This window comes from Daktulosphaira vitifoliae, unplaced genomic scaffold (assembly GCF_025091365.1).
Source record: "Daktulosphaira vitifoliae isolate Bord-2020 unplaced genomic scaffold, ASM2509136v1 Scaffold_4, whole genome shotgun sequence".
NCBI lineage: Eukaryota > Metazoa > Arthropoda > Insecta > Hemiptera > Phylloxeridae > Daktulosphaira > Daktulosphaira vitifoliae.
The window spans coordinates 2,896,193-2,922,582 of NW_026099575.1; the positions used below are offsets into that span (position 1 = coordinate 2,896,193).

At 24.9% G+C, this 26,390-nt stretch overlaps 1 protein-coding gene across 4 annotated transcripts; it reads left to right on the plus strand.

Annotated features, from left to right (window-relative positions):
* The first annotated feature begins 1,627 nt into the window (after positions 1-1,627).
* On the plus strand, positions 1,628-24,613 carry LOC126904156 (serine/threonine-protein kinase NIM1-like). 4 transcript variants are annotated; one of them, XM_050682913.1, is made up of 9 exons: positions 1,628-1,882; positions 4,655-4,702; positions 20,327-20,402; positions 20,485-20,637; positions 21,024-21,135; positions 21,301-21,457; positions 21,775-21,880; positions 22,598-22,837; positions 23,887-24,611. In XM_050682913.1, the coding sequence occupies exons 3-9, from the start codon at positions 20,351-20,353 to the stop codon at positions 24,264-24,266; spliced, it is 1,200 nt and encodes a 399-aa protein (XP_050538870.1). In that variant the 5' UTR covers positions 1,628-1,882; positions 4,655-4,702; positions 20,327-20,350; the 3' UTR covers positions 24,267-24,611. The 4 variants fall into 4 exon arrangements, with proteins under 4 accessions (XP_050538870.1, XP_050538868.1, XP_050538867.1 ...); XM_050682909.1 differs by lacking the exons at positions 1,628-1,882; positions 4,655-4,702 and adding exons at positions 18,161-18,192; positions 19,060-19,117 and having other exon boundaries at positions 23,887-24,613; XM_050682911.1 differs by lacking the exon at positions 4,655-4,702 and having other exon boundaries at positions 23,887-24,610.
* Positions 24,614-26,390: the final 1,777 nt, after the last annotated feature.

A 26,390-nucleotide genomic window follows, 5' to 3' on the forward strand; every position in this document is an offset into this window, starting at 1 on the left:
TTCGTTTCTTAACTCTGATATAAATTTGTGTTTGAATAGTCATAAGATGCATTAACAAATCACTGATCAAAAAGATGTTTAAAAACTTAAGATATCTGAGTTGTGAACTTTGTATGTTTTTTACGTTATAATTTATAAAAAAATTTTGAAGTTTGATTTTTTTTAGGGCTTTAAAGAGTGAAGTTTGATTATATAAAATTGTTTATTAGCCGAAAGTTTTTTTAAAAAGATAAGAATGAATCCATACTTTTTTTCGATATTTTAGTGTTATCAATACTTAAATTCGATACTAGTATCGAAAGAGCCCAAGTCATAATAGTTAATCATCATACCTTCGTATAAATGTTATGAAAACTAAAAGATTAGTTATAACAATGTTATTGATAATCCAAAAATATATTTGGTAATGATAATTATAAAACTAAGTTTTTAAGTTAATGTGTTGATATTTTAACAATATGATTGTGCATGTCGGTAGAATAAGCAGTTTTATAAGAATAATCAAAGGAAGAGAAATATAGAAGTATAAAGTAGTTTTTACTCCCGAATAGTTTATAATAATACTTATATTTCAAGTCTGAACTGAGGTGTATTGAATGAAAGAATTAATGAAAGAACTTTAAAACCTTTAATGAAAGAATAACTGCGATGACATCTAAAACATCAGTCTAGACATCAATCTAAAACATTTTTTCCTGTCTAGCATACTTTCTAATCATCCTTACAGTGCTTATTAGAATTCCCATAAAAATGAAGGTCTCCTTATTTAAGTTTTTGACTTGATCATCATTGTTGAAAAAAGGATACTAATATTCAGACTAAGCAGGTAAAAATGTTTGAATCTGTTTTTTACTAGATTGAGATGGACAAATACGCCAATGTACCTATAAGCCCCCCCCAGAAGGGTATATTATTCATATGGGTAAGCCTAAAAATTACATAACCTAAAAACTTCCATTGTCCTTCATAAAAAATAAGATAAAATACATTAAAGAGCAAAAAGTAATTTTATTTTTAGGTTCAATATTTTCATTAAATCTCTAATTCAGATCTCATAAACTAAAAAAAAACTATAAACGTTGTTTAAAAGGGCTTTTTAAATGATGAATATTTACATAAAGATTGACAATATTAGGTTTTGAAAATTTTGTTTTTGGGCGTACATACAAAAGAAAATTTTTTACTATTCCTCCTAACAAAAAATTTTTATTTTACTTTGCAATATATTTTGTTGTGAAAAATCTATCTCTCTGTATCTCCTTTCAGTATACCCATTGTTCATAAAGACGTTAAGCTCTAACTATATAATTTCTGATTATATTGTTTTATAATAAAAGAAATTCTGTATAAATTATATGTTTATATGTCATTTATTTTTAATTGATTTTTTTCTGATAAATTAAATCTCCATCTTGGAATTGGTCTATATGAAATACATTGTCTGAATAAAGAGTTTTCAGAAGAGGAGATGATCGACTGTGATTAGGAGTTTTTATTGATATAATTTTATTTAAAAATTGTACCAATAAACAATTTCTTCACTTTAGATCTACGCCCCCCCTGTGGGTTGTTATTGATACACGCGGTAAACAATATAATGTTTCCCAACTGGTGTTCTGGTGCCGTTACCCGCCTGTTTAAACGCTCGCTCGTCGCCAAACGAATAACACGAACATCCAGTGCGTCGTAATAATAGTTTTACTACTGTGTACGAACTATAAAAGTTTTTATTTTATTTACATTTGACATTCTCAAATAATAATATAGTTGTTAACCAATCAATTTCTCACCTTTTATTCAATCTTGTGAAAAAAAACAATACTTGACTGTTTAACAATAATACCATTACTACTTATACTATAAAACCATCGCTACAGTACTAGTAAGTAAACATTATACTTTTTACATATTGTTGTCACAGATTTATTGATACAATGTTTGTATTTGATTTTGTGTGACTTAATCTAGAATATTCAAAAGTCGAACTTTTTTGGATTATGTTAAAAAATAAATGAATAAAAAAGCCCCTCTTCATATAAATTTATAGGTACAGAATGATATAAATATTTTGTCTTTCAAAAATAAAATAAAATTTCATTGAACAATTTTTATATATAATACAATCATTTTTTATTGAATTTTAAAACGGTGTCTGTCTGGCTCATTGAGCCTATGAATTATTTGTTTTCACTAGACCTCTAATAAGTATAGTTATAACTTTAAATAAGGTAAAATTGTCACTAAAACACAATAAAAGTGTTAAACTAATTTAGATTGATCTATTTTTATGATATCAATGCCCACCAAAAATAACAATCGTTAGACCTCAATAACTATTAATAAACAAATACAATAAATAGGATCTGAAATTACTCTTTGAAAATAAACTGGAGATATCTGATATAATACCTGTAACTTAATTGAACTCTTCAATTGAAATTACTTCTTATTTATAGTTAAGTTTAATTATTGAAACTTTATTCCACTTAAGTTTACTTTATTTAGAATAATTAATTTTTGATAAAAAATATAAATTCAAACAAACTTTTTGTTAAGTTTAGTGATTATTTAATTTGACCTTTTGTCTGCTAAATTTTTCTAAGATATTTCTAATATGCTATGTAATAGATCTATAGGCGTAAATAGGGGGTGCTTTGGTATCCATCTTTTGTGATAATATTATAACCCCCATCTAGATTTCTTTAATCTTTTAAAAAAACGTAAAGAAAAATGAAATAATTCCTTATATTATTGCATAAATAATTACTGTTTTTCAATATTGCGAGTTTACAATGTCATCGATGTAATATGTGTATTTTACTTTAAACATAGTAATATGTTTTGATTTTAGTAATTGTAGTTAAAATATTACAGCGAGAAAAAAAATCTATAATGTAAATATATAAACATATATTTATAAATAGATAAAAAGAAACTTGGGTACATCAATTGGAGGGTAACGAGAAAATTTTTTTTTGGTCTTTACAACTTAGGGATACCTAAGTTCAAAATATTATTTAGTGTCTGGGAAGAAAGTATTCACATGAATGCGCTTATATAAACGTGTTTATATTTCTATGAACGTGAACGTTTTTGCAAAGTTCATTTGTTTGACTTTTACAATATAAGTTTATACAAAAATAAATACCTTCAATTTATAGTTAATGTTAATCCAATCTTATCGTGATAACAAAGATTTTTTAACATGCTAAAATCTTATAAATATCGTGGTTAGTACCACTATATTAAAATAATATTAAATAGCCACAATTATTAAAACAAAGTTGGATGGAATGCATTTATACGAATTCATTAATTTTTAAATGAATTTGGAGCAGTTTCCTAATATTGGTTAATACTTGTCAACCAATATCTGCTTTATAAAAAAATGTTAATGAGTGTTATCGCATTTTTCTCGAATAAAAAATATGAATTTTGAATGCAATGCATTTGATTTTGAGCTCAATGAATCTGTATTAATTTTTTTTTAGATAAATTTTACAAACCCCACATAAAAAAATTGTAAATTTTATTTTATAAAATGTTATTTAATCTCTTGATTATTTAATTTTTGGTCATTAATTTTAAAAGTTTAGTATGATGAAATTAAACTTAAATTTGTATATATTTTATTTAAGGAACTTAATGTTGAACTAGTTCGTTTTCAAGAAAAATTTTATATTTCTGCTATTTCTAGAGTTTCCTATTCTTCTGTATTCAGAATTTTTAATTAAAATATAAATGTTGAATTTTGAAGGTTTAAAATAATAGATATGTATGACGTATAAAAAATTAGTGGGCGATCGTTTAATTTTTTATCTTAACTCTAAAGTTTTATACGTAAAAGATTACAATGAGCAATATTTACTGGTTTCTGAATAAAAATTTTCATGTACAAATTAATTTTCGGTTTTGTTAATATTAACCAAAAAATTGTTTGGCTTTACAAATATTTCTTCTTAATAATTAATTTATTCATTTAAAATTGCAGTTTGCATCAAAAATTGATCTAATATCTCAGTTTAATTCTCAAACTAATTTCTGTAACAAATTTTACAATGTTATTTGTAGCATTAGATCGAGATTAATTTGAGTTTTCAAAGTTTTGTTTTGGTATAAAATCAAAATTTAGTATTGATAATTATTGATGAAATATTACACATGGCGCAATCATTATATATTTTTTTGGCGACACTAATTAATGAAAGATAAATTTTTGGCGGGCATAAATTTATTACAAAAGCAAATTATTATATTTTATATCCAGAGAATCTTATATTTGTAAAACTTGTCTTATACTTTTTATTAGTTGTACATTAATATCATTTGAGTATGTACTTGAATACTAAAATCAATTTATAAATTAAAAGTGAAAGTCGTTCATTAGTAAATAACATTTAATACACGTTTGTTTTTTAATTCAAGATATGAAATAATTCTCCTTCATTAAATTTCCAAACAAAATATCCAACAATATTAGTTTATAAATGCAAATACGACATTTCCCTTTCTTTTCGTCCTGTTCATTTATTTTTAACATTGCAGCCTGCAAGGCCAAACGCCACAAAATAAAATATCTAGTGCTAATTTTAAATTAACTCGATGTTTACACCTCTTAATATAACAGCAATAAAAAGTGTTTTTTTTTTTTTAGAAAACAACTCGAATTATTCAAATTTTGTTAATTTATAAATTTATTCATGTAAGTAATTGTTGGCTTAATTCAAAATATTTTTAATTTCATAGATCTATTTTCTTAAATTTTTATGATTCCAATTCTATTGGAATTTTAAGGAAGGATTATTTAATAGCTTAAAAATTTAAAGGTAAATATTTAAAGGCCAAAATATATATCCACGATTTTCAAAATTCGTTTTGAAAACAAGTTTTGATACATTATTCAATATATATTAGTTTATAAAAAATATTAAACTCTAGACTAATATTTTTTGTATTAGTTATATTTGAATATAGATTTCAAACTCTGTATTTAATATAATTTTATGGCAATCAAATAATTTTTTTATTACTTATATCCTTTTAATATAATTTTTATTGTTTTAATTTTTATACTAATTATAGTTTAGTTTTACAATGGTCAATCAAACTTTTATTTTAAGACTGAAAATTCTTTTGTTTGTGTTTGAATATAAATAAGATTTTAATCCAATTTAAACATTGAACTTATTGAAACTGTTATAAAAGACTTTAAATATACATTAAAATAATTTCAGTTAAAACTTTAAATTGATGTACTTATACACGTGAGAGTTAAGAGGTATCTCTATTAGTGACTCACTAATTATATGCTCTTAATTCTCTAAACTAATTTTTATCTGCACGAGTGGAAAAAAGCTCACTATGAGAACACAAAACGACATGAAATTTAAAGTTTGTATAGTACTTAAATATGATTACGGTACATTTAATATAACCTTACTTTCTAGAACATTGTTGTTTAACCCTCAAAGGTAAAATAGACTACATAGTCTTTGCGATTTAGAATATCTAGATGCGAAAAAAACATCAATAGAGGCTCAATTAAGAGAGGTTAATGTTTTACCTTATTTCTCCGACTTTTTGGAAAATGATAACTATCATTGTCGTTGTTGACAGGCTTTCGTGTCTGAGTAACTTACTATTTATTGTACATACTTACTAGTTACATGGTAACACGTACATATATACTTAAAACAATAATATCTACAAAAGAATAAAAGTATTGATCCCAGTAGAATTTTATATGCTGTAATAACAGTAATATAAAAGGCTTCTGATAATGTCATTTCGGAGAACACAATTCCATTCAGAATAATTTAAACGTATAATGTACTCAAACTTTTAAGTTAAACATAAGTTTAAGAATGGATATATTTTTGTTTTAAAAATACTTTTCAAAAATGCTGTATGGTACACGATTAGTAGATGTTTGGCAATTTTGTTTTACACGACTTTAAAAATAAAAGTATCCTTTGGCAACAGTGCTACAGCAATCTAATACGAAGGTCGTTCAGCTCATAAAATTCCAATAGCATCCAGAGACGACATCTTATTAAAATATTATTGTTTCCATAGTAAAGTAGTGACTACTATAATCTTGGGTTTGAACAAAAAATGATTTAATGAAATTATATTACTCTATAGTTAATCAAACTATTAGTCTTCTTTTATTTAAAAATCAGGCTAGACAGTTAATCATTTTTTATAACTTGTGATGTTAAGTTTGACTAAAAAAATGAAGCTGAGTTATAAGTTTCTAGGTTTTAATAATAAATTGTTAATCTACGTTAAGTATACTAATATAAATGTTTGCTGTTCATATAAAATGGAATTTTTTTATTCAAAATGAACTACTAACTATTCCATCTATTTACCATAAAATTACAACAAGGAAATTATGTTTTATTATTGTATATTTTACTCAAAAACTTAAATACAACATAATTCTGTTATTGCTGTACAAGACATTGATAGTGTATGACCTTCATGTAGCTACAATACATAATTATTTTTTATTATTTAAAATTTTTCAGGAAAATTTTATTTTTTTGAGCCCTATATTAAATAGTCTATTAACTACAATTACTGAAAACTAACTTAACTTGTTAAAAAATAAAACCAAAATTATTTATTTAGTTATTTAGTTAAAACGTTAAACTAACTTAACTTTTATTTTTTTTAATGCAATAATACCCAGTATAAAAAAGTAAAACGAAAACTTTCATAAAATAACAACTCTTCTTTTTTCTTACCTTAATCCCAATTACTTGGGGTCGGCCAAGTAATTTATTTCGTAAAATAACAACTAAATGTGCAATACGACCGTATTGTATAATAAAATGAACAATTAAAATACAGATTTTTAATGATATTAATTTGACTAGGTCATAATTTTATTGGATAATTAATCAAATGTTGACTAGTTAATTGACATTGTACCAAACCTTATTCATTTTTTATATTTTATCCAATGGAATATTTAGTTATTTATAAATATTTAGTTATTTATATTCCTTCTAATTATTAGTTAAATAATTACAATTTTTTATTAACATCAGAGTATACATTAAATAGGTTGTTAATACTACTAGATTTTTTATGTTTTAATTCAAAGCTTTAATTTAGGTATTCATGTCATATTTTAAGGTACTTGATCTTTATTTAGACTTAAATAGATTAGTTTGAGTTTACAGACACAAATCTTTATTTTCATTTACTACATTATTTCATAAATCAATTACCAGAGAAACTTCACAATAATTAAATTTTTCTTCTATATTTCGCTGCATCATTTATTTTCTGTAACATTTATCTTTGTAAATTTTTATGTACATTAACATTCATTCATCAATGATTTTACTATATTTTACTAATTATAGAGTTCTATTGATTACTGCAAACTTTATCTACATACACGTTAAAAATAATATTATATTTTTCTTGTAATTTTGTATTCTAGTGTATTTTAATTTTGTATTTCATAAAATTAACATTTCATCATCGTCATCATCAAACTTCTTTGACCTTGAACTTTATTTAGTTAATTCAAGAAAATTAATGGAATTTTAATTCAATAGTTTTATTAATGAACAATATATTAGGTACTTTATATAGGTAAAATAAACAAAAAATAATCTCTTGTGTTTTATTCATTTAAATCAAAAATTGTAAATCTAAGTAAAAACTACCAAATTAATTTATGCGCTGCCCCTGTTCAGGTCTAACGTTGTTGTGTCTTTTGTTTGTTAAAAATTGAAATTGAAATTACCATAAAACACATTATAACGGAAATGACAGGAGAACGTTGTAAAAGGGGCTCGAAAAATATATAATACCTACAATTAAATTCAGGCCAACTCCGAGTAATATGCGTATGAAGTAATAAAACAAGATGGGCTTTGATTTTGACAATATAACAGTATTTTTGAATATAAAATATGGCTGCAAAACATGGTATAAAGGTTATTAAAATATGTATAAACATAATGTATTATATTAAAATTTTCTTACATTTTAACATAAAAATAAAATTCTGTGCTAAGTAAAGATTATATAATACAAATTGATCATTTGTAGCTAATATTATTTAAAATTAAAATTATACTAAATAATAATATAAATAATTTTTCAAAATTTTAATAACCTGGATCTTATGCAAGGCGATCTATTTTGGTAAAGACTCTTATTATTTCATTAATAAGAAAAATTATTTGATTAAAAAAACTCAATAATATGCAAAAAAAAAGTTTTTACAATGAAAAATTATTTTAGTGTCTATTAAAAAATGTTCTGATTAGATTTAATCGTGAACTACTAGTAAGATATTTTTACACGCAGATGATAATCAACACATATTTGATTAGATTAAGCTACTAAATATTATATCTTTGACGATGCCTGGTTAGTTATAAGTACTAGTTTTGTATTAGATGTAATCAAAAAATATCTTGCTATGAATTATCAATAGCAATTACTTATATAAAAATAAATTACACAATTCGTTTCAGAAGCGAGGTTTTGCTAAATTATGTTAACTGCTGTGTTTATAAAAAAAATTTTATGTTACAAAAGAAGACGTCAAAGGTCTCATTTTTTTTTTGAACATTACATTTATACTATATATATATATATATATATATACATACGAATTATTGTGCTTGTGTGTTTGCATAGATAGGTTTTCGTATGTAACATAATGTATATAGTGTAATATTATGAATATTATGAATATAATACTTATATAGTTACTATTCTTAGAGAAAAATTTGTATATGATTTATCTGTTTGTAGAAATACCTTCGTATACGGTAATTTTTTTAGCCACTCAATTTCTTTTAAAATTAGTGTTCTGTTAAAAAAATTATTTTTTGTATTTTTTAGTTATTAAATATTCTTAACATTTTCCCTTAATCTTACATAGGTATCAACTTTATTTTTTAATAACATACATATTTAACTAGCTTATAAAATATAAAATGATATAATTAAGAAAATGACTGGTCGATAACAAATTTGACCCATTAATTTGGACGTTAACATCACTGTAAAATATATACTGGAGGCAAGGCATGACAATATTTGTCATTAGATATTTTTCACTCGCATCTCTACTCCCGTTTAAGTATCAAAATGTTTATACTTACGAAGTACTAATTTAAAAGATGTATGACCACTGATTTTCTTAAATATAAATCGGTTAAACATATATGTTTTTATTTAAAAATAAACTGAACACAATTTTAAGTGCAAAGGATAGGACCAAGATTTTTTTTATAACCGTAGAACATAAGATACAATTAACTTTTGAAAAGAAAAAATTATAATATATTTTATGATATCAAAGATTATGCGAGAATCATAGTGAAACAATCCTTTATATATACCGGTGGAACAGATCCAACTGGCATATTTTATAACTCATGATCGAAGTATCATTTTGTTGAAATTTAAAAAAATAATTATTATATCTTAGTTTATATTTAAAGCACATTTTTTATTTTTATCACTAAAAAAAAGGAAATAGAAAATTGTTTTCAAATTTTCACAATGCCATTTTTAACCCTTTTCATATAAAAATTTTTTTAATGAGTTAAAGACATTTTTAGGACAAGTATTTATTGAATAACAAGTATATTAGTACATATATACAGTACATATAGTACATGTATATATGTTACTGTTTGTAACAATGAGAACAATAGATACCCGTTTCCTGACTTATTGAACACCCTGTATATAGAGCTGACGGAAGATATACGCCAAAAAGATTGTACTCATTCGTGCTACATACTCACTAAATGTGTTAAAATGGTTGTAACTTAATAAATACTTGTCTTAAAACTGTTATCAATTCGCTAACATTTTTTGCGAAAAAGTCACTAAACATGGCTATTTTGAAAAAAATTGTTTATTATTTATTATCAAACACAAATAATAGGAAATATGATTTTATTGTAGTCAAAAATACAATAATTGTTAAAAAATGAATTACAGCAAAATAACTTGTGCAAAAGTTAGATTTATTCAATTTAGTCTTATAATAAAATAAGTATGTGTTTAGCGTTGATAATGGTAACATTGTTTCCGAAATACGTATCCGCGACTTTTCATTAATTTTTTTGTGGCTTTGAGTTTAATATTTTTAATATTTTTTAGTTTTTTAAATTAATAATATTTTTAATATAATTTTAATTTTACTCAATTTAGTCTTGATTAAATCCCCCTACTATAGTTTTATATCCATGAGGGTCTGCCCCCTCGTTGATCCACTGATATATACAAGTGTATACATTTATGTATATGTACACTAATATTTGCCTTTTTTATTGCGTATATAAATTCAGATTAGATAATCGCGCAATGTTGTTAGTATGACTTGATTAAAAAAATCTCATGTTTTCAAAAATAACAACACAGCACAAGTACGCTTTAAATGTTGGACATTTTAGTTTGGCGTGGTGTTGCGCAATGCTTCGTTCAGTCGCCGTCATAGCGCTGATGTTCAGCTGCGCTGTTTGATGTTGGCTCCCAGATGGGTGACCATACGTAAACTTTAACAGTGACACACACTTTGCTCCCATATTAACAGCCATAATGAAGTTGCGTCAGGTCCACAGCCGGTATAGAATTCCGTCAAATTGTTAAGTATGAGCCGACCCCAAAAAGTTGGTATAGAGCCTATTGTGATAATAATGATTTACATTTTAGTTAAACGCGCATAATTTAAAAATAGCTTGATTGAAAATAAAAATGAACTTAGCTAACTAATAAGTTTTTCATCTGTTTTTTTAATATTACGACAAAAGATTTTTGGGTCTCTATTATACGAATAATATTTAGTTTGTTGCATGTAAAAAAGTGTAGGCGATTACGATTGATAATCATTTCATAATAATAACGATGACGAATCTATTTAAACGTTACAAGTGAAATTCTCAGGAACGAATACAAATTATTACATTTTTAGTATTTATTATTCGCGATACCAGTCGGTCAAAAAAATTTGACAGCCGCGCGTGTTGTAATAGATGTAACAATTATTTTCAATCACAATCGGGTGAAGCGACTTCACAAATAAGAATGTAAAAATGACAACTACCAAGGATCGAATATGTAACGTAGTGATGAATAGTTGAATTTTTTTTTTAATACCTTTTTATTAATTTAAATCATTTTACGCTTAGTTGATATTCCACGCAGTTCACATACATCATGTGGCCATCATGTCCAATTTATTTGTTATTTGTTCAATTTGCGACGAATCGATTTCACACACATTCAAAAACAAGTATTGATAATACTCAACGGTACTTCGATTATTCATTAATATATTAATCAATAACTGATAATGAATCGTTCTCGTGATCACCGACGATCATAATATGATACATATATTATATGTCTATATAACCGTGATTGTAAGACAAATCGGTTAATTTATTACAATTGGTAACAACTCGGGATGAGTGATAATAAAAAACATTACTGTTTTAATATCAAGTAGCTTTATCAATTGATTTAAAAGTTAAATTTTTCGGCGTTAACGTTGTTGATACAAAATCAACTAACAAGTCGCGGCGTGTGCCAAGATTTCCTTTAAACTATTTTTGTTTTTTCGAGCCACCACGACATGAGCATACAATAGGAAACCACTTTGAAAAGTATCCCACGTTATTAAACAGTTGTTAAATAATTGCAACAAATTTTTGAAACAATTATTAGCATTATGGAGGTTAATGAACTGAAGACGATTTTTGATGTAAATTTATTCTTTTGATTCAGAACGCTATACGAGATAGTTATTGACTGCACCTTTATGTTTCTTTTTAAATAATTATTTAAAAAAAAATTGTTATGTTATTGAAAACATGATTGTAGATTACAAACTAGAAATTATACTCATTAAATAATTTAATTATTTAATTAACTCTTAATTATTAAGAGTTATTAATTAAAAAAGTTCAATGACAAAATAAGAAAATAGTATTAGTTTGTTTTGATACATTTTTATATAGTTATTTCATTCAAAAATTATTCATTCAGTGTTATTAAAATAGCTGTTAAAGATGAAAACATTTGTCCAAAGAAGCTGATGTTTTTCAGAATAATTTTCAATAGCTCTCATAGAAACTGTATAAATTGAAAGTAAATTAAATTTAAAATGAATGTATACACAACAATAAAGGGTCACGTCTCGATTTCAAGTAAAAGTTTATGAACGATAAGTAAACTTGGCCGCCTCCGCAATTCTGACACATTTTGTCCAATGAAAAAACTTATTTCAAATTTAAAATGAAATATGTTTCAACGTGATGTTTTCCTTTTTTGCGCAAACATTTTTATGTAAAAAATCAAACAGTAAATTAGAAATAGCGGCTGGTATTGTACAGTGGAAATATTTAGCACAAAACAATCACTATTTGTATTATTCGAAAAACAAATTACTATAAATCTTTTTTGTATTATTAAATATGACACTATTATAATGTAATTTTTTAAATATAAAACTTAATGTAAAAGAATGCATAGATGGTTATTTATTGTTCATGATGATGTATTATTCATGTTATTTGTTAAATAACTCAATAGACCTATTAACATTTTTGATTAAAGCATTAAAATTAAAATTAATCCATTACAAGAATTTATGAATAATAGAGTAATCAAGGTGAATTCGAGATTTATATCCCCTCTCTGAAATAAAAGAGATTGTTGTACTATATTCGTGTAAGACTTTTCATTTTGATTATCGAATTATTTTAGGGTACCTTCCTTTGTAAAAAAAAATAAAAAATCCACCTCCCTGAACAAAATTTCTAGTTGCGCCCTAGTTTATGAACTATATACATCTACATAGTAATATTATTCAAATTTATTATAATATGCTTATATATTAATTATAATTTATAATTAATAAAAAATTATATATACGTGATGAATGTTGTTAATACTTTATAATTATGCTAACCCAAACTCATTTACTCAAAGATATTTTTATAAAATATTTGACTTTGTTACTGCAATCCTACAAGTACCTTTTATTTATTCCAACTGGCTAAATGCCAAATTAGGCAATAGCATGATGATGATTAATTTTTTATTGTGAGTGATTATTTAACTATCTTAGAAGATAATTCGTCTGAGATAAAATAAAATTCAAAACACGATTGGCTTTAAATTTGGACTTTTAACTTATCGAATATTTTACTTATAATATAAGTAAAATATTCATATTGAGCATATGATATATATTTATCATAATATATAAACACACAATTAAATTATGTAGTGTTTTAATAATTTAGTAGTAAGACACTATTCTAACGTTAAAATTATACCGATTAGCCTTTAATGGGAATGCTAGAGTATCCTCTAAAATGGGTTGTTCGAAAAATGTAATAGAGTGTTTCTAAGAAATATGATGTCCTGAGCTGTCACGAAAACAGCTAGGCGGTTTTATTTTACTTGATATAGTATCCAACTTTTATTATAAGGTCCCTAGGTTATAAACGAGCACCTTTAAAGTATAATAAAAGTACATAGCTGATATTAAGCGCGTATAATGAAGGTCTGACCTAATCGTACAACGACTAATAACATGGTATAATCATTTTAGATTGTTTAATATGGATAAACAACCAACATAAAAGACTTAAATCACTATTTGGGAAGGGTCATCGCAAGAAGTCACGCATTCGTTTACATGGAAAAGAGCTTTGTGACCTTAGTGTTGTTAATGTATACAATTGTATTATTATTTGAAATAAAATAAGTTGAATATAGAAATGAGCTAAAACACATTTTTCACTTAAATTTATTAATAAAAAAAAGCTCACTGTAATTTCCCTCGTTAAGTCAAATGCAAACCACATACATATAAATTCATTTTATATCTGAATTTATGCAGCGTCTATAAAAGAGAAATATTTTCAACAAATATCATAACCTATTTTTAATAATAAATCATTTTAAGGTTGGTGCTTTATTAGAAATTGTATAAACGATATTTATCAAAAACTATAGTTATATAGCAAATTCATTATTTAAAATTAAAAGCATTCTTCTTTTTTAATTCCTCATAAAATCGCTGTGACTATAACTAAATAAAACCATCGATTTTTTATATATAATTGTTTTATTTTTATACCACAAATGTGGTATAAAAATGGATTAGGTTTTCATACTGGAAAACGACAAACATATTGTCTAGTCCTGTTGACTACTCGTCATGTCACAGCTAATATTATAAAATGATAAATAAACTAGAAATGTTATTTTGTTTCAACGATTTTAAAAATCAACGAACACTAAAAGCATGTAAGAAAATATATTTAATGAAAATAGAATCATTTAAGTATAATTTTCAAACACTAGATTATAAATTACTTGTTGTATTAAAGGCATTGCTGTTTATATGATACATGCATATCTAAATCATGTTTCTTTTATTTATGTTTAATTAACTGAATATTATTATTGTGCATATTTAAAAATTTTATTTAAATCATGATTATGTATATTGATGAACCATTTGGCTTCTTTGACCTAGTTTACAGAGTACTTAGCCCAGGGATTTTCTAAACAGCATTAATTTATTATTTAAGGCGTAGAAATAAATTTTGTTTACACGGTTACTTTTCATACCCCTGATGAAATTCTTTTTTATTACTGTGTTTTCAAACTTTAATGCAGAGGCCTTCATAAATAGTTAATTGTTTATTTGAAGTTTTCATCTACTTCTATTTGGGGTTTTTCTTTGATAAACATTTGGAATATGTAAGAATCATGAATATCAAAAGATTTAGTAAGGATATTTAAATGGTATTTTAAGTAATTTTACCTGGATATTAAATATTTCAATTTTGCATAAAATAAATAATTTGTTTTATTTACTTAAATTTTTCAATAATTTGAATATTCTTAATTGTATATTAATGATAAAATATATTTATTTTTAATAAAAAAATGTATTTATCCATACTTAATCAGATTTTTATTATACTACACTTCCTTGATAAAGTTGAGTAGCAACTACATCGCCTTTTAATTTTTCAGCTATACATATTTTAGCTTCGTTGTTAAGCTGAGAAAGTTTATTATAATCATTATGTGTTAATTATTATTTTTTTTTTATTTGGTACCATTTTTTTTAACGATATGTTATAAGATCACAAATTGTATCTAGTTAAGGACATTACTCTCAAAAATTGAAAAAAGTTTCCCTCGTTATCCGCACATGGAGAATATCCCTCAAAAAAGTACAATTTTAAAAACTAATGAATTTTAACATGCTTAAAACTTTTTTTAGTTAAAACTATCATAACATTTTTAAAAACTGATAAATTGCAACAAATTTTTTTTTGTAATTAACTATTATATACATTTTTTTGAAAATCTAACCCTTTAATTGCTCACAGGAGAGGATTCAAAATAGCAACTTTAGCATGAAAAGTTAATCTTTTCAACATAACTTTTGGAAACGTTCTAGTAATACTTCTAGTATTAAACATAAGCTAAAAAAAAATTTCCCGAAACTTTATCTTTTATATATAAAATATATTTGTGTTGTTATAATTTTCTATTTCATTTTTTTTTCTATTATTTATGGTTAAATTTTAGTTAAGTATCACTTTTTAATCGCCATATTACAAAAAATTGAGGAAATAGGAGTTTTTTTGCTTTTACCAACACCCAACAATTATTTTTAAAAATGAAATACTATTTACGGATTTGCATCAATGGGTTTTTTATTATAGTGAATTTAATAACTGTCCGATATCATCTATACTTGTCTCAACTATGCCTCATCTACACTGTGCTGGGTTTCGTTGTTTTAATTATATTAAGTCCATATTAGTATGTTATATTTTATTCAACCCTCATTAATGTTAATAATAAATTAAATAAATCAAAAGAAAATCAATAGTTTTTTAAAGGTTTTTTTTTTTATTAATAATATTTGATCCAATTTTTTTAAGTGCCTTACGTTTATCGCATTGATTTACTTGATCAGTTTTTTAGCAAAACAATCATATATGTGCTTCGGTGAATCATTATTCAAATAAGGTTTAAAATGTTCTTCTATTATGGCTATAATTTTGTAAAACGCAGCGCCGATGGTATTTACTCGGTTCGTTAACGTTTTTTGTTTTATTTTGTCTTAAGTCAGGCAAAGTCGAGGAAAAGGAATAAGGTGAGTGGACTGTATGAATGAATTTTACAATATATAATTATAACAATTAAACGTATTATACATTAATCATAAAATCTTATATACACCGATGTGGATAGGGGGACACTTAATTCTAATGCCACATAGGTGCTATAAACAAATAATAAATTATAAATGTGAGTAAGTCTTAAAAGAACATGAACAAGCATTATACTTATCGGCTAATTAAAACGGCTGATGATAATGTTGAATATTAAAAGAATCAATTGAAGTCGAATGCAAGTAGCTAACCAACGTGTACAATATGCTGTAAATGGTACTGTGATGTATATCAGAAAATATATAGACCCAACGGCGATTTACTGAGCGTACAAAGGTGTGACAATCGCAAAAGTGATATTTTACTTTTACAGCAAAACGAATACAAAACTACTGGCTGGCAAGCGCCATAGAGCTTGTAGCTGAAAATGCGCTAAGATGGCGGCGACAGTGCAGACATAGAGAGAAGACCGACAACAACTCGATGTAGCACAACGATAGCCTAAATAATCACAATGCAATTTCTAGACAACACATTCGACCATTGAATATCCAACAGTACTATAGCTATATAATATTGAATTTTTTTTTTTAATTCTAGATATTTATTATACAAATGGCGATAAATGTTGTGTTTTTTTTTATTGACAATGATTGCATCCAGCGATGCATTGGAAAAAAATATTTAAACCGCTTTTTTCATATTAGAACGAGCTTTTCGTGAGGTTAGAGTATACTGTATAAACAGTGAAATTTAATTTGTACCATTTTATTTTTGAAGATTAAGTGCTATTAATATTGAATTGTTTTCAGAACCATCATCCTCTCGTCCGTGTCTATTTTATATAGTCATTACTAAGTATAAGTTTCAAGAGATAAGTCGATATCATTTACAATTGAAATTAAATAGTATAAATTACTATCGATTAAAATACAAAAAAAATGTTGTTTAACTTTTTGGTTTTACGTTTGTTATTTTAAAACGAAAAGCTAATTTTTTAAATGTCTAATTTCATTGGCGTACAATATTCGAAGGAAATAAAGTGTTAACAGAAAGTAACAGATTTTTTATTTACTAAAGATAGCTAAAGCGATCGTGGTGCTTTTAAAACTTAAATCTGATTAAAACAATGAATCAACGGTCGATTTGATTTGTCGTTGATATCCCCACGAGTGTAACCTACGCTGCTCTTAGATAAGACAGGACCCGTAGTACTTGTACTAAACATTGGCTTTTGATCAAATTAAGGCTTAATAACTATTTTCCTCCCTCCCTCTATAAAAAAGCCTAATGTTCGAAGTACATCAAAATAGTACAAATGATTGAATGTGTACTATTTTAATGTAATACATACACAACGATTACATTGTTCAATGGAAGTGTCTACCATGTTGACCTAATATTTCAATTTTACATAATGAAAAAAATTATTCAGTGAAAATTATTCAGCACTGATCATATATTTTTATTTATTATATGTAAAAATTTAAAGTTATAAAAAATGCCTAAAGGATGTTGGAGAAAACCTAATGTAAGTAATAGAAAAAAGATTAACTAATCTAATTTTTTTTTATGAGGTAATATATTTATTACTCTTTATATTATTTTATGAACCTAATTGGATAAAAGTTAAATTTTCTCAGGAATTTATGTCATACTGACAATAAAGTTTCTACAAATTAAAACAATATTTATAATAACTTAAAATTCATCAAACTTTAATTTACAAAAAAATTGAAAACTGTTGTTGTTTAATTGATCAATTTTTTATTTTAAACATATCACAGTACAGGTTTAGAAAATATAATGTAAAGTATGTGATACAACTTTTAATTTATGATGATTTTTCATTAATTTTTATTTAGTTATATTGATTAAGTAAAATCTATTAAACGCCTTGACCAAGACTAAAAAACACTTATTGGCGAACAATTAGAATAAAAATATATTAGTCATGACGTTGTATGCCTGGGAAAATAATGTACGTAAAAACATCATGATCTCTAATATTTATTTGTTTTTCTAATGCATATGTACTATCATTTTCATGATTTGGATAAATAAAATGTAATCTTGCGCAATAATTTTTTAAGAATTTTTTTTATTTTTACAGTCTACATTTTGTAACACAAATTACAAGAACATAAAATACCATACAGTTATTGACACCTTAGGAAAATAACACTATATTTCTTCCAGAACTATAATTAAAAACTATAAATATATCTTATTTGATCAAATAAGTTTTCTTTCTAAATATAATAAAAAATCTTGGTTATTGACAGATCTTAAAACCTATTAATTTTTTGTTCAAAATAGATAATTTGTTATTTTTATTACATAGCGAGATGTAGAATCTAAAACATTTTTTAATTATTTAGTAAAAGATAATTTATATTGCATTATTTAAATCAAATTAATAATGATCATTGGTGTCAAAAACTAAAAAATAAAATAAAAATAGTAACGGGCAATAACTAAGTGTGTTCATTCTATACACATAAATAATTGTTTAATATGATAGTTAAATTTTTTTCAATAATTTCTATATCATAAAATATAATATTATAGAGTAATTTTTTGGTAAATTATTTTTTTTAATATTTATTTATGATTTAAATTATATGAAATATAAATTATATTATCTGTTAGTAATTAATAAACATTACACGATGATTAATTCTTATGTATTTTTTCGACTTTGAATTTAATTTATACAATTGTATGTTCTATTTTATAATGTCACAATATTAACTTCTGATTTGATAACATTCATAATTTAAAAGAACCACAACAAAACTCGATAAACTCCTAATTGATAAGAGTTTTTATTTTACGGATTCAACAGAGTTTGGACATCGAATTATTTGATTTATACTAACCGTTTTTCAAAACAGCATTTAAAGGTTCGTAATACTAAATAATGTCATTTAACTGTGACAATTATTATTTAGAAGAATAAAACTTATTATTTTAACAAACTCAAATTGTTGATATCGAACCATAATTGTCATTTTTAATTAAAATTAACTGTAAAGTTTTTTTGAAACTTTTGTTTATTTAAGTCTATTGAAATATTGAAGCAACTAGTCACAATGGAAAATATAATAGTATTATTAATTAACTAAAATTTTCGATTTTATAGACTTTTTACTTCTTAGTAAAATATAGCAATAAATAGAGTTTTACAAAAGTATACCTAGTAATTATACATGATTTTATTATTTCAACGTGACTGAATTCAATTTAATTCATAAAATATGCGTTTAAATACATTAGCATACATTAGTTTAGTCTGTAAAATAAGTGATCGGCTATTGTACAATTTTAACTAGTAAATTAGGTAAACGATTGTTATAAAATAATATAAAAAAATGAAAACAATTTTTTGCTTTGAAAATCTTTAATCTCAATTATTAAAAATGTAAAAAAAAAATTTTTAATTTTATTTTTTGTTGGAAAGTTATTTATTTTTATTAGATTTAATTTTATGTATATCTTGTGATAATTTGAATTCGTGTATATTCTTTTTCAATTTCCTGCAAAAATGCACTTTTGATGTTATTATATAGGTTTTATTTCCGAATCTTTATGGCGAGGAAATTGTTTTATAATTTCATTATGTTTGCTGTTACTTAACAGCGTTTTCATCTAATAAAAGTGAAAACTATTATAAACTATTTCGACGCGGATATTATTAGTATAGTGATCATTTGTTGTACACTTACACTTTCTCGGGACTTAGTTGAATTTGCTATTTTGAATTCACATAGAATAAAAACTTACATTAGATAAATTTTTATTTGATTGTTTTTTAAACTGTAATTCATCAATTAGGTTTTTAATGGAAACGGTCTATCCATTGTCAATTTGCTTATAATTTAATTAATAACTGAATGACAATATATGTATAAAATTTATATCCGAGAATAAAAATTCTTCATTTTATCGTGACTCGGTACAACTGTTGTTTAAATAAAAGATACAAATCAAGAATCTTTTTATCTAGCTTCTCCCACTGGCCAATTATTACAATACGTGTAACGATTTTGCATAAATATAGGTGGTTTTGATTAATTTATATTTTATTTAAAAATGTTCTAATTTCATTACAGAGAACACGCGATGACGATAAAACGATGACCCTGTGTGAGTCTCCTGACGAAAAGGCTTCTCCAGTGAAAGTAACAGGTTTGAATAAATTGCATACATTACATTTATTTATCACAGAGATTTATAGATTATCGAGTTAACTGTGTGGAAACTTTTTTAGCCTACCGAAAAGCAATCGACAACTTAGAAAACGATAGAAAATGGCTTTCGGACTCGGCGATAGGAAAAAGAATAGGATTGTACAAACTGAGCGGCGAACTAGGCAAAGGAAATTTTTCACAAGTAAAAACCGGATTTCACGAGTTAACCAAAGGTCAAATAAAATCTTTAATAGTTATTAGTGTCTATTTATCATATGATTTTTATATCCTTGACAAAAAAACAACCTTAAATATCATATTTATTATTATAACACTTAACAGTTTTCTTAATACGATTTGATAAAAGAATTAAAGCCACTACATTCAAAGAAGATTTATTTAATCCAAATAAATTAAAGATTACTTTTATACCTTATAGTTAAAAACATTATGGCAAATATTGATGCCATTGATCAGATTCAATTTAGATAAGTCTATTTAATATTTTAATACAATCTATTTCGCCGTTTTTATAGATAAAATTAACATAAAAAAAAGTACTACAAAAAATAGTACATACAAATAGGTAAATAGCATTGTGTTTTTTTTTTTTTTACAGAACGAGTAGCAATAAAAATTCTGGACAAAACCAAATTGACAGCGAAAGCGAAGAAAATGTTATCTCGCGAAATTTCCGTCATGGAATCAATTCATCATCAAAATATAATTCGGTAAAACAGATTTTTATTATTTAAAATCTAATTATCACAGTACATATATTATGAACACAATGGGGAATAATTTTTTTATTGGTTTGCTTCCTGATTAATTACATAAGAAATTGATGATTGGTAATTATATCATAACAAGTTAATTTTACTATTCTTTTCATATAGATTATTCGAAGTAATCGAAACATATACCAAATACTACTTAGTTATGGAACATGCAGCTGCCGGCGAGTTGTTTAAGAAGTTGATTACTGAAGGGAAGATGCATGAATCTGAAGCTAAAACCATTTTTGCACAGCTTGTGCTAGCTGTCCAACACTTAGTAACTTTTTGTTATTAATTACTAACAAGGGTCTTAAACAGAGAAAAGTTTTAGTTTTTGTTCTAGAAATATTTAAAAATAACGTACTAAATGTGTATGTTTTGTTCTAGAAAAAAAATATATTGTTTAACCATTCGCTAAAAAATATATCTGAAACAACAAACTACTCCTAAAAGTATTTTTTATATATAAGCTCAATCAAAAATCGAAACGTATTTGTTTCTAAACAAAATTTTCACTTAGTTCGAGACCACTGATTATTAAGGAATATTTTTAAATGTAAACATAAAATAATATCTTTGATATTTATTTTCTAGCATGATCGAAGCATTGTTCACAGAGATATTAAAGCAGAAAATGTTTTTTTAAGTTCCAGAGGGGTCGCCAAACTAGGAGACTTTGGTTTCAGTATAAAAGTTTCAAGTATGTATATTTTTACTAATAAATGAATTAACAAAACAAGATTAGACATAATTGTGTTGAAGGCTAGCATATTCTACTATATTAAGTTAATTCAAAAGTCAAATATTCACTAGTTAAAAAGATGTGGAATATAATATTTAATAACATACATAGACGGGATGTAGGTTTGGATACTACAGGAAATCCTTATTAATTCACAGTTTACATTTGTGTCCTTTGACGTGTTTAATGTGCAATATTGCATTATATAACATTCAACTTAAAAAAACCAGTTTTTGCGTTTCATTACTTTAAATACGTCATAATGGCGCTTAAATTAAGAACGAGTATTTTCCAATATATACTTTAAATGACATGTTTGAGTGTAATATATATATATGATATATTACCTACATATACGTCAAACTTAAAATGGTTTGAAAAATATCAAATACTTAACATTAATTAGTTGTATTTTTTTAACACGTAGTTATTGTTTACGTGGTATTGTATTGAAAAACAGTATTATATTATTAAACGTAGGAATCTTTTAAAAGAATTTTATTAATACTGTTATGATAATTTTTTTTTTTATCATTTTGTAATGTATGTATTTTTTATATGCCAACCGCATATTTTTGTTTAAATAAACTTTTTATTCGATGACATTGTTTCAAATGTCAACTCATTTTATTTGTTATTTTATAAATAATAAAAATATATTTTTATCATTGAAAGGTGATGAAAAACTGGAAACGTTTTGTGGATCTCCGCCGTACGCGGCACCAGAATTGTTCCTAGATCAACGTTATGTTGGTCGTCCAGTAGATGTATGGTCACTGGGAGTACTTCTTTTTTTTATGACGACGGCTACCATGCCATTTCTTGGAGAGAGCATGGCCAGCCTCAGACAGTCCATTCTGTCTGGAAAGATAATCACTCCTACCTGGATGACTCAGCCATTAGAAAATTTAATAGGCAAGTATTTAAGTTTTGTTTTTAATTTATCAAAACGGATATTGATATAAAATCACTGAGTGATGCGTTACATATGATATAAAAAAAATATAATTTTTGGATTTATAAATTAAAATTTAAACTCGTATTTTCTTTATGTCTGTCGTCTATTATAATTTGTTAGTAATTACTTATGATATATATCATTAAAACTATTAATTCTATTATTATTATTGTTTTAAAATTGGTGCTTAGAACATAAAACTGATGTCTATTTTTTTGTGGTACTGGTATCAATAGATTAATAATATTATTTAATGGTTCAATGTCCGAAAATTGATGAAAAAATAGATATAGTTTTTTCAAGTTCTTAGATATTGATAAACAGAATGGAACAAAATTAACTGACAACTTATATATCTTATGATCCACATGTAATTTTATCATATTATCCACATATCATTAAAAGTAACAAATACTTTATAATTTGTAAAAATTAAAATGTTAAATTATTAAATACCAATTTCATACTATATTGATTTATTAGATAATTAATCATATATTATACTTATAAATCATAGAATTACTAATTAGGAATAATGAAAAAAGAGGAGCTAATATTGCTTTTGGAATAATCCACCAATTTCTTAAAATTAAACACTATCTACAAATTTGTATCGAAAGATTTCTTATGATAGTGATTTTAATCACTGTCAGATATCATCTATACTTGTCCCAACTAGAAATTTAGTGTTTAAATTTCAACGAAAAATAATTCTATTAATCAGACCAAAAATTAGCTATGCAAAATCGAGTTTTCGTTTTTTTCTCGTGATGAATTTGACGATTATTTTATTTTAGGAATTAAAACTTTAATAAGTAGTTAGTATGCATCAATAATTAATTAAATTTTTTTACAATTTAAATTTGCACTAATAGTTTTTTTAATAAGTGATTTAATTTTTAAATGAAAATGTATTTTATTTAATAAAAATCACAGATGTCAATTTTACTGATGAGAAATAATTTAATTAGTTTATATTATTATATTAACAGATTTTTATTTTCAGTTTCTATGTTGAACACGTCGTCTAGTGATCGGTTAAGAATTGACCAAGTGCTTAAATCAGAATGGTTAAAGGAAGCATCAGCCTACCAGAATCGATTTAATAACAATGCAGTTTATGGTCATTGGTGTGCTTTTCCGTCAACAAGTAGTGTGGATGTAACAGATATTGAGTTAAATGCAAGAAGAGCTCTAGAAGCCCTCGGTATAAGCAAAGTTATGCTAGATGAACATGGTCCACGAGGATCCAGGAGCAATATCGTTGCAACTTATAGAATAGTTGTGCATAGATTATTGCAGCAGCGACGCCTTATGGGTCAACCTACGACAATGTCTGTCAACAAACCCAAAAAAACCAAATCAAGATTATGTGCTATTACATAAACCTGAGTAAAAATGTAGGTTATGTATATATTTTTAATTGTAAACTATTTTTAGTTTCTAATAATTGACAATGTGTGTCGAAAATTGTTTTATGTTAATTGATAACTAGGGTGCAACTTTAGAGGCCAAATTACATTTATAGTTAAACTAAAGTTATAATCTTAAATACTAGTGATAATTAAATTTTTTACGTTTATAGATATTAACAATCATCAGAATAAAATTTTCAATTTTATGTAGCTCATACTCGCCAATTATATGTGTGAATTTTATTGATTTTAAAATATAAAAATGGTAATTAAAATTTTACCAACAAATTTTGTACTATAACTGTTAAATATATTTTTTTTTAATCTGAGAAACAAAATTTTATTTTAAATTTTCATCAAAATCATAGACGTAAATTAATGAATTTGCTTATTCTTCACTACATTTTAAAAAAATTATAAGAATTTTTATGTAAAAAATTATGAGTATAGAAAATATAGCCTACGTATTTAAATAATACTGTACATAGATAATAAAAGTTTTGTTCTTAAAGAACACTCATTCTTTTTAATAATGGCTTCCATAATTAAATATAACTCTCCATATTGAAAATAACGTTTTTAACTTGATGAATATTCTGTACATGTAAAATACAGATTTTGTACTTAAGAACATTTTATATATAAAATGCATGTGTTATACTTAAAGAACATTCTGAATATATAAAATGCAGGTTTTTTACTTAAATACCACTGTTTATAGAAAATTTAGCCTTCCTACTGAAAAAATATTCTGTATATAGGAAATAAACATTAAGCCATTTATTATTTAATCTTATAATTGTTATATTTAAATTTTAAAGACAACATAAATTTATGTTAAATTATATTTTAGGAACCATTTACCGAATGTATATTCTCCTCGAAAATTATTCAGTTAATTTAATTTTAATTACCCCATATAGCTGCCGTTGACCTTATTTTGTACTTACACTAAAGGTAATAACTAACTAAAATAAATACAATAGACATAAAGCATTATATGTTTTAAAAAGATATAAAGTTTTATTTCTGTATAACGTTGACAGATAATAAGATTGATATTGCAATTCAATAGCTCTAACCGAGGGGACAGTAATTATAGGGGAAAAAAAAAATAAAAAACCGTTATTAAAATATTTGTAGGCTCCCTTATCATTTTACTTAATGGATTCTTTTTAATTTCTTTATAGACACCATCTTGAATCATTTTTGATACTCTAAATGAGATTATTCATTTAACAATGTTATGTATTGGTCAATTTCAGTTACACAAAACACAAAATAGCAGCTTTTAATAGTATGATTTACAGATTAGTTCAAATTCCGATTATTAAAATAGATTTTGATAAAGAACTGGGGGTTATAACAGAAATAGCTAGATTAAATGAGTATAACGAAAACGTAATTTCTAAATTAGTCTGAACACAAAAATGTTCTATCTTTATAGAAGGGCAGCTAATACACTGACTAGCGTGGCTAAACAAAAAGTAATTAGATCACTCCATTTATATTATCCCGGTATCTCCAATGGACAGCCTAGAATTTTTAAGGAATTTGGTATTATTTAGAAACATGTAACAGTAATAATTTAGGAGTTTTATTTGGTATCCCTACACATAAATAGAAGAAGGGAAATATAGGACATTTATAAAATAGAATGTGAAAGTTACAATAAATGTTACGTAGAATAAACAAAAAGAAATATAAGGGTCAGGTATAAAGAACACTCAAGAAACATTAAAAATCATGAAGTTGAGAAATCTATAGTGGCTTAAAATTTATTGACACATAATCACTCCATTAAGACCATAAAATTCATTGAAAATGTAAATAATTACAAAGAAATTAATATAAGGAAGGTATTAGAAATGTTTAAAATTAAGAACAATTTAATTAATAGTGATCTTGGCCCACTGAAAAATTTATTATTAAACTTGTGTAAACTGGTAAAATATGATAATATTACTTAGTGATAGTCACTAAGGGTTACAAGAGATGTTTTTGGGTCAGGGTGTCAGTATGTTTTAAGCGTTGATAATGTATCATTGTTCTCAAAATACGTATTCGCTATTTTATTTTTTTTTTGGGGGGGGGG

Excerpts from the sequence above, each read along its gene's own strand:
- LOC126904156 (XM_050682909.1), top strand. Across the intron at positions 21,136-21,300 it reads CATCATCAAAATATAATTCG|ATTATTCGAAGTAATCGAAA; the intron begins GTAAAACAGATT and ends CTTTTCATATAG. Across the intron at positions 21,458-21,774 it reads TGCTAGCTGTCCAACACTTA|CATGATCGAAGCATTGTTCA; the intron begins GTAACTTTTTGT and ends TTTATTTTCTAG.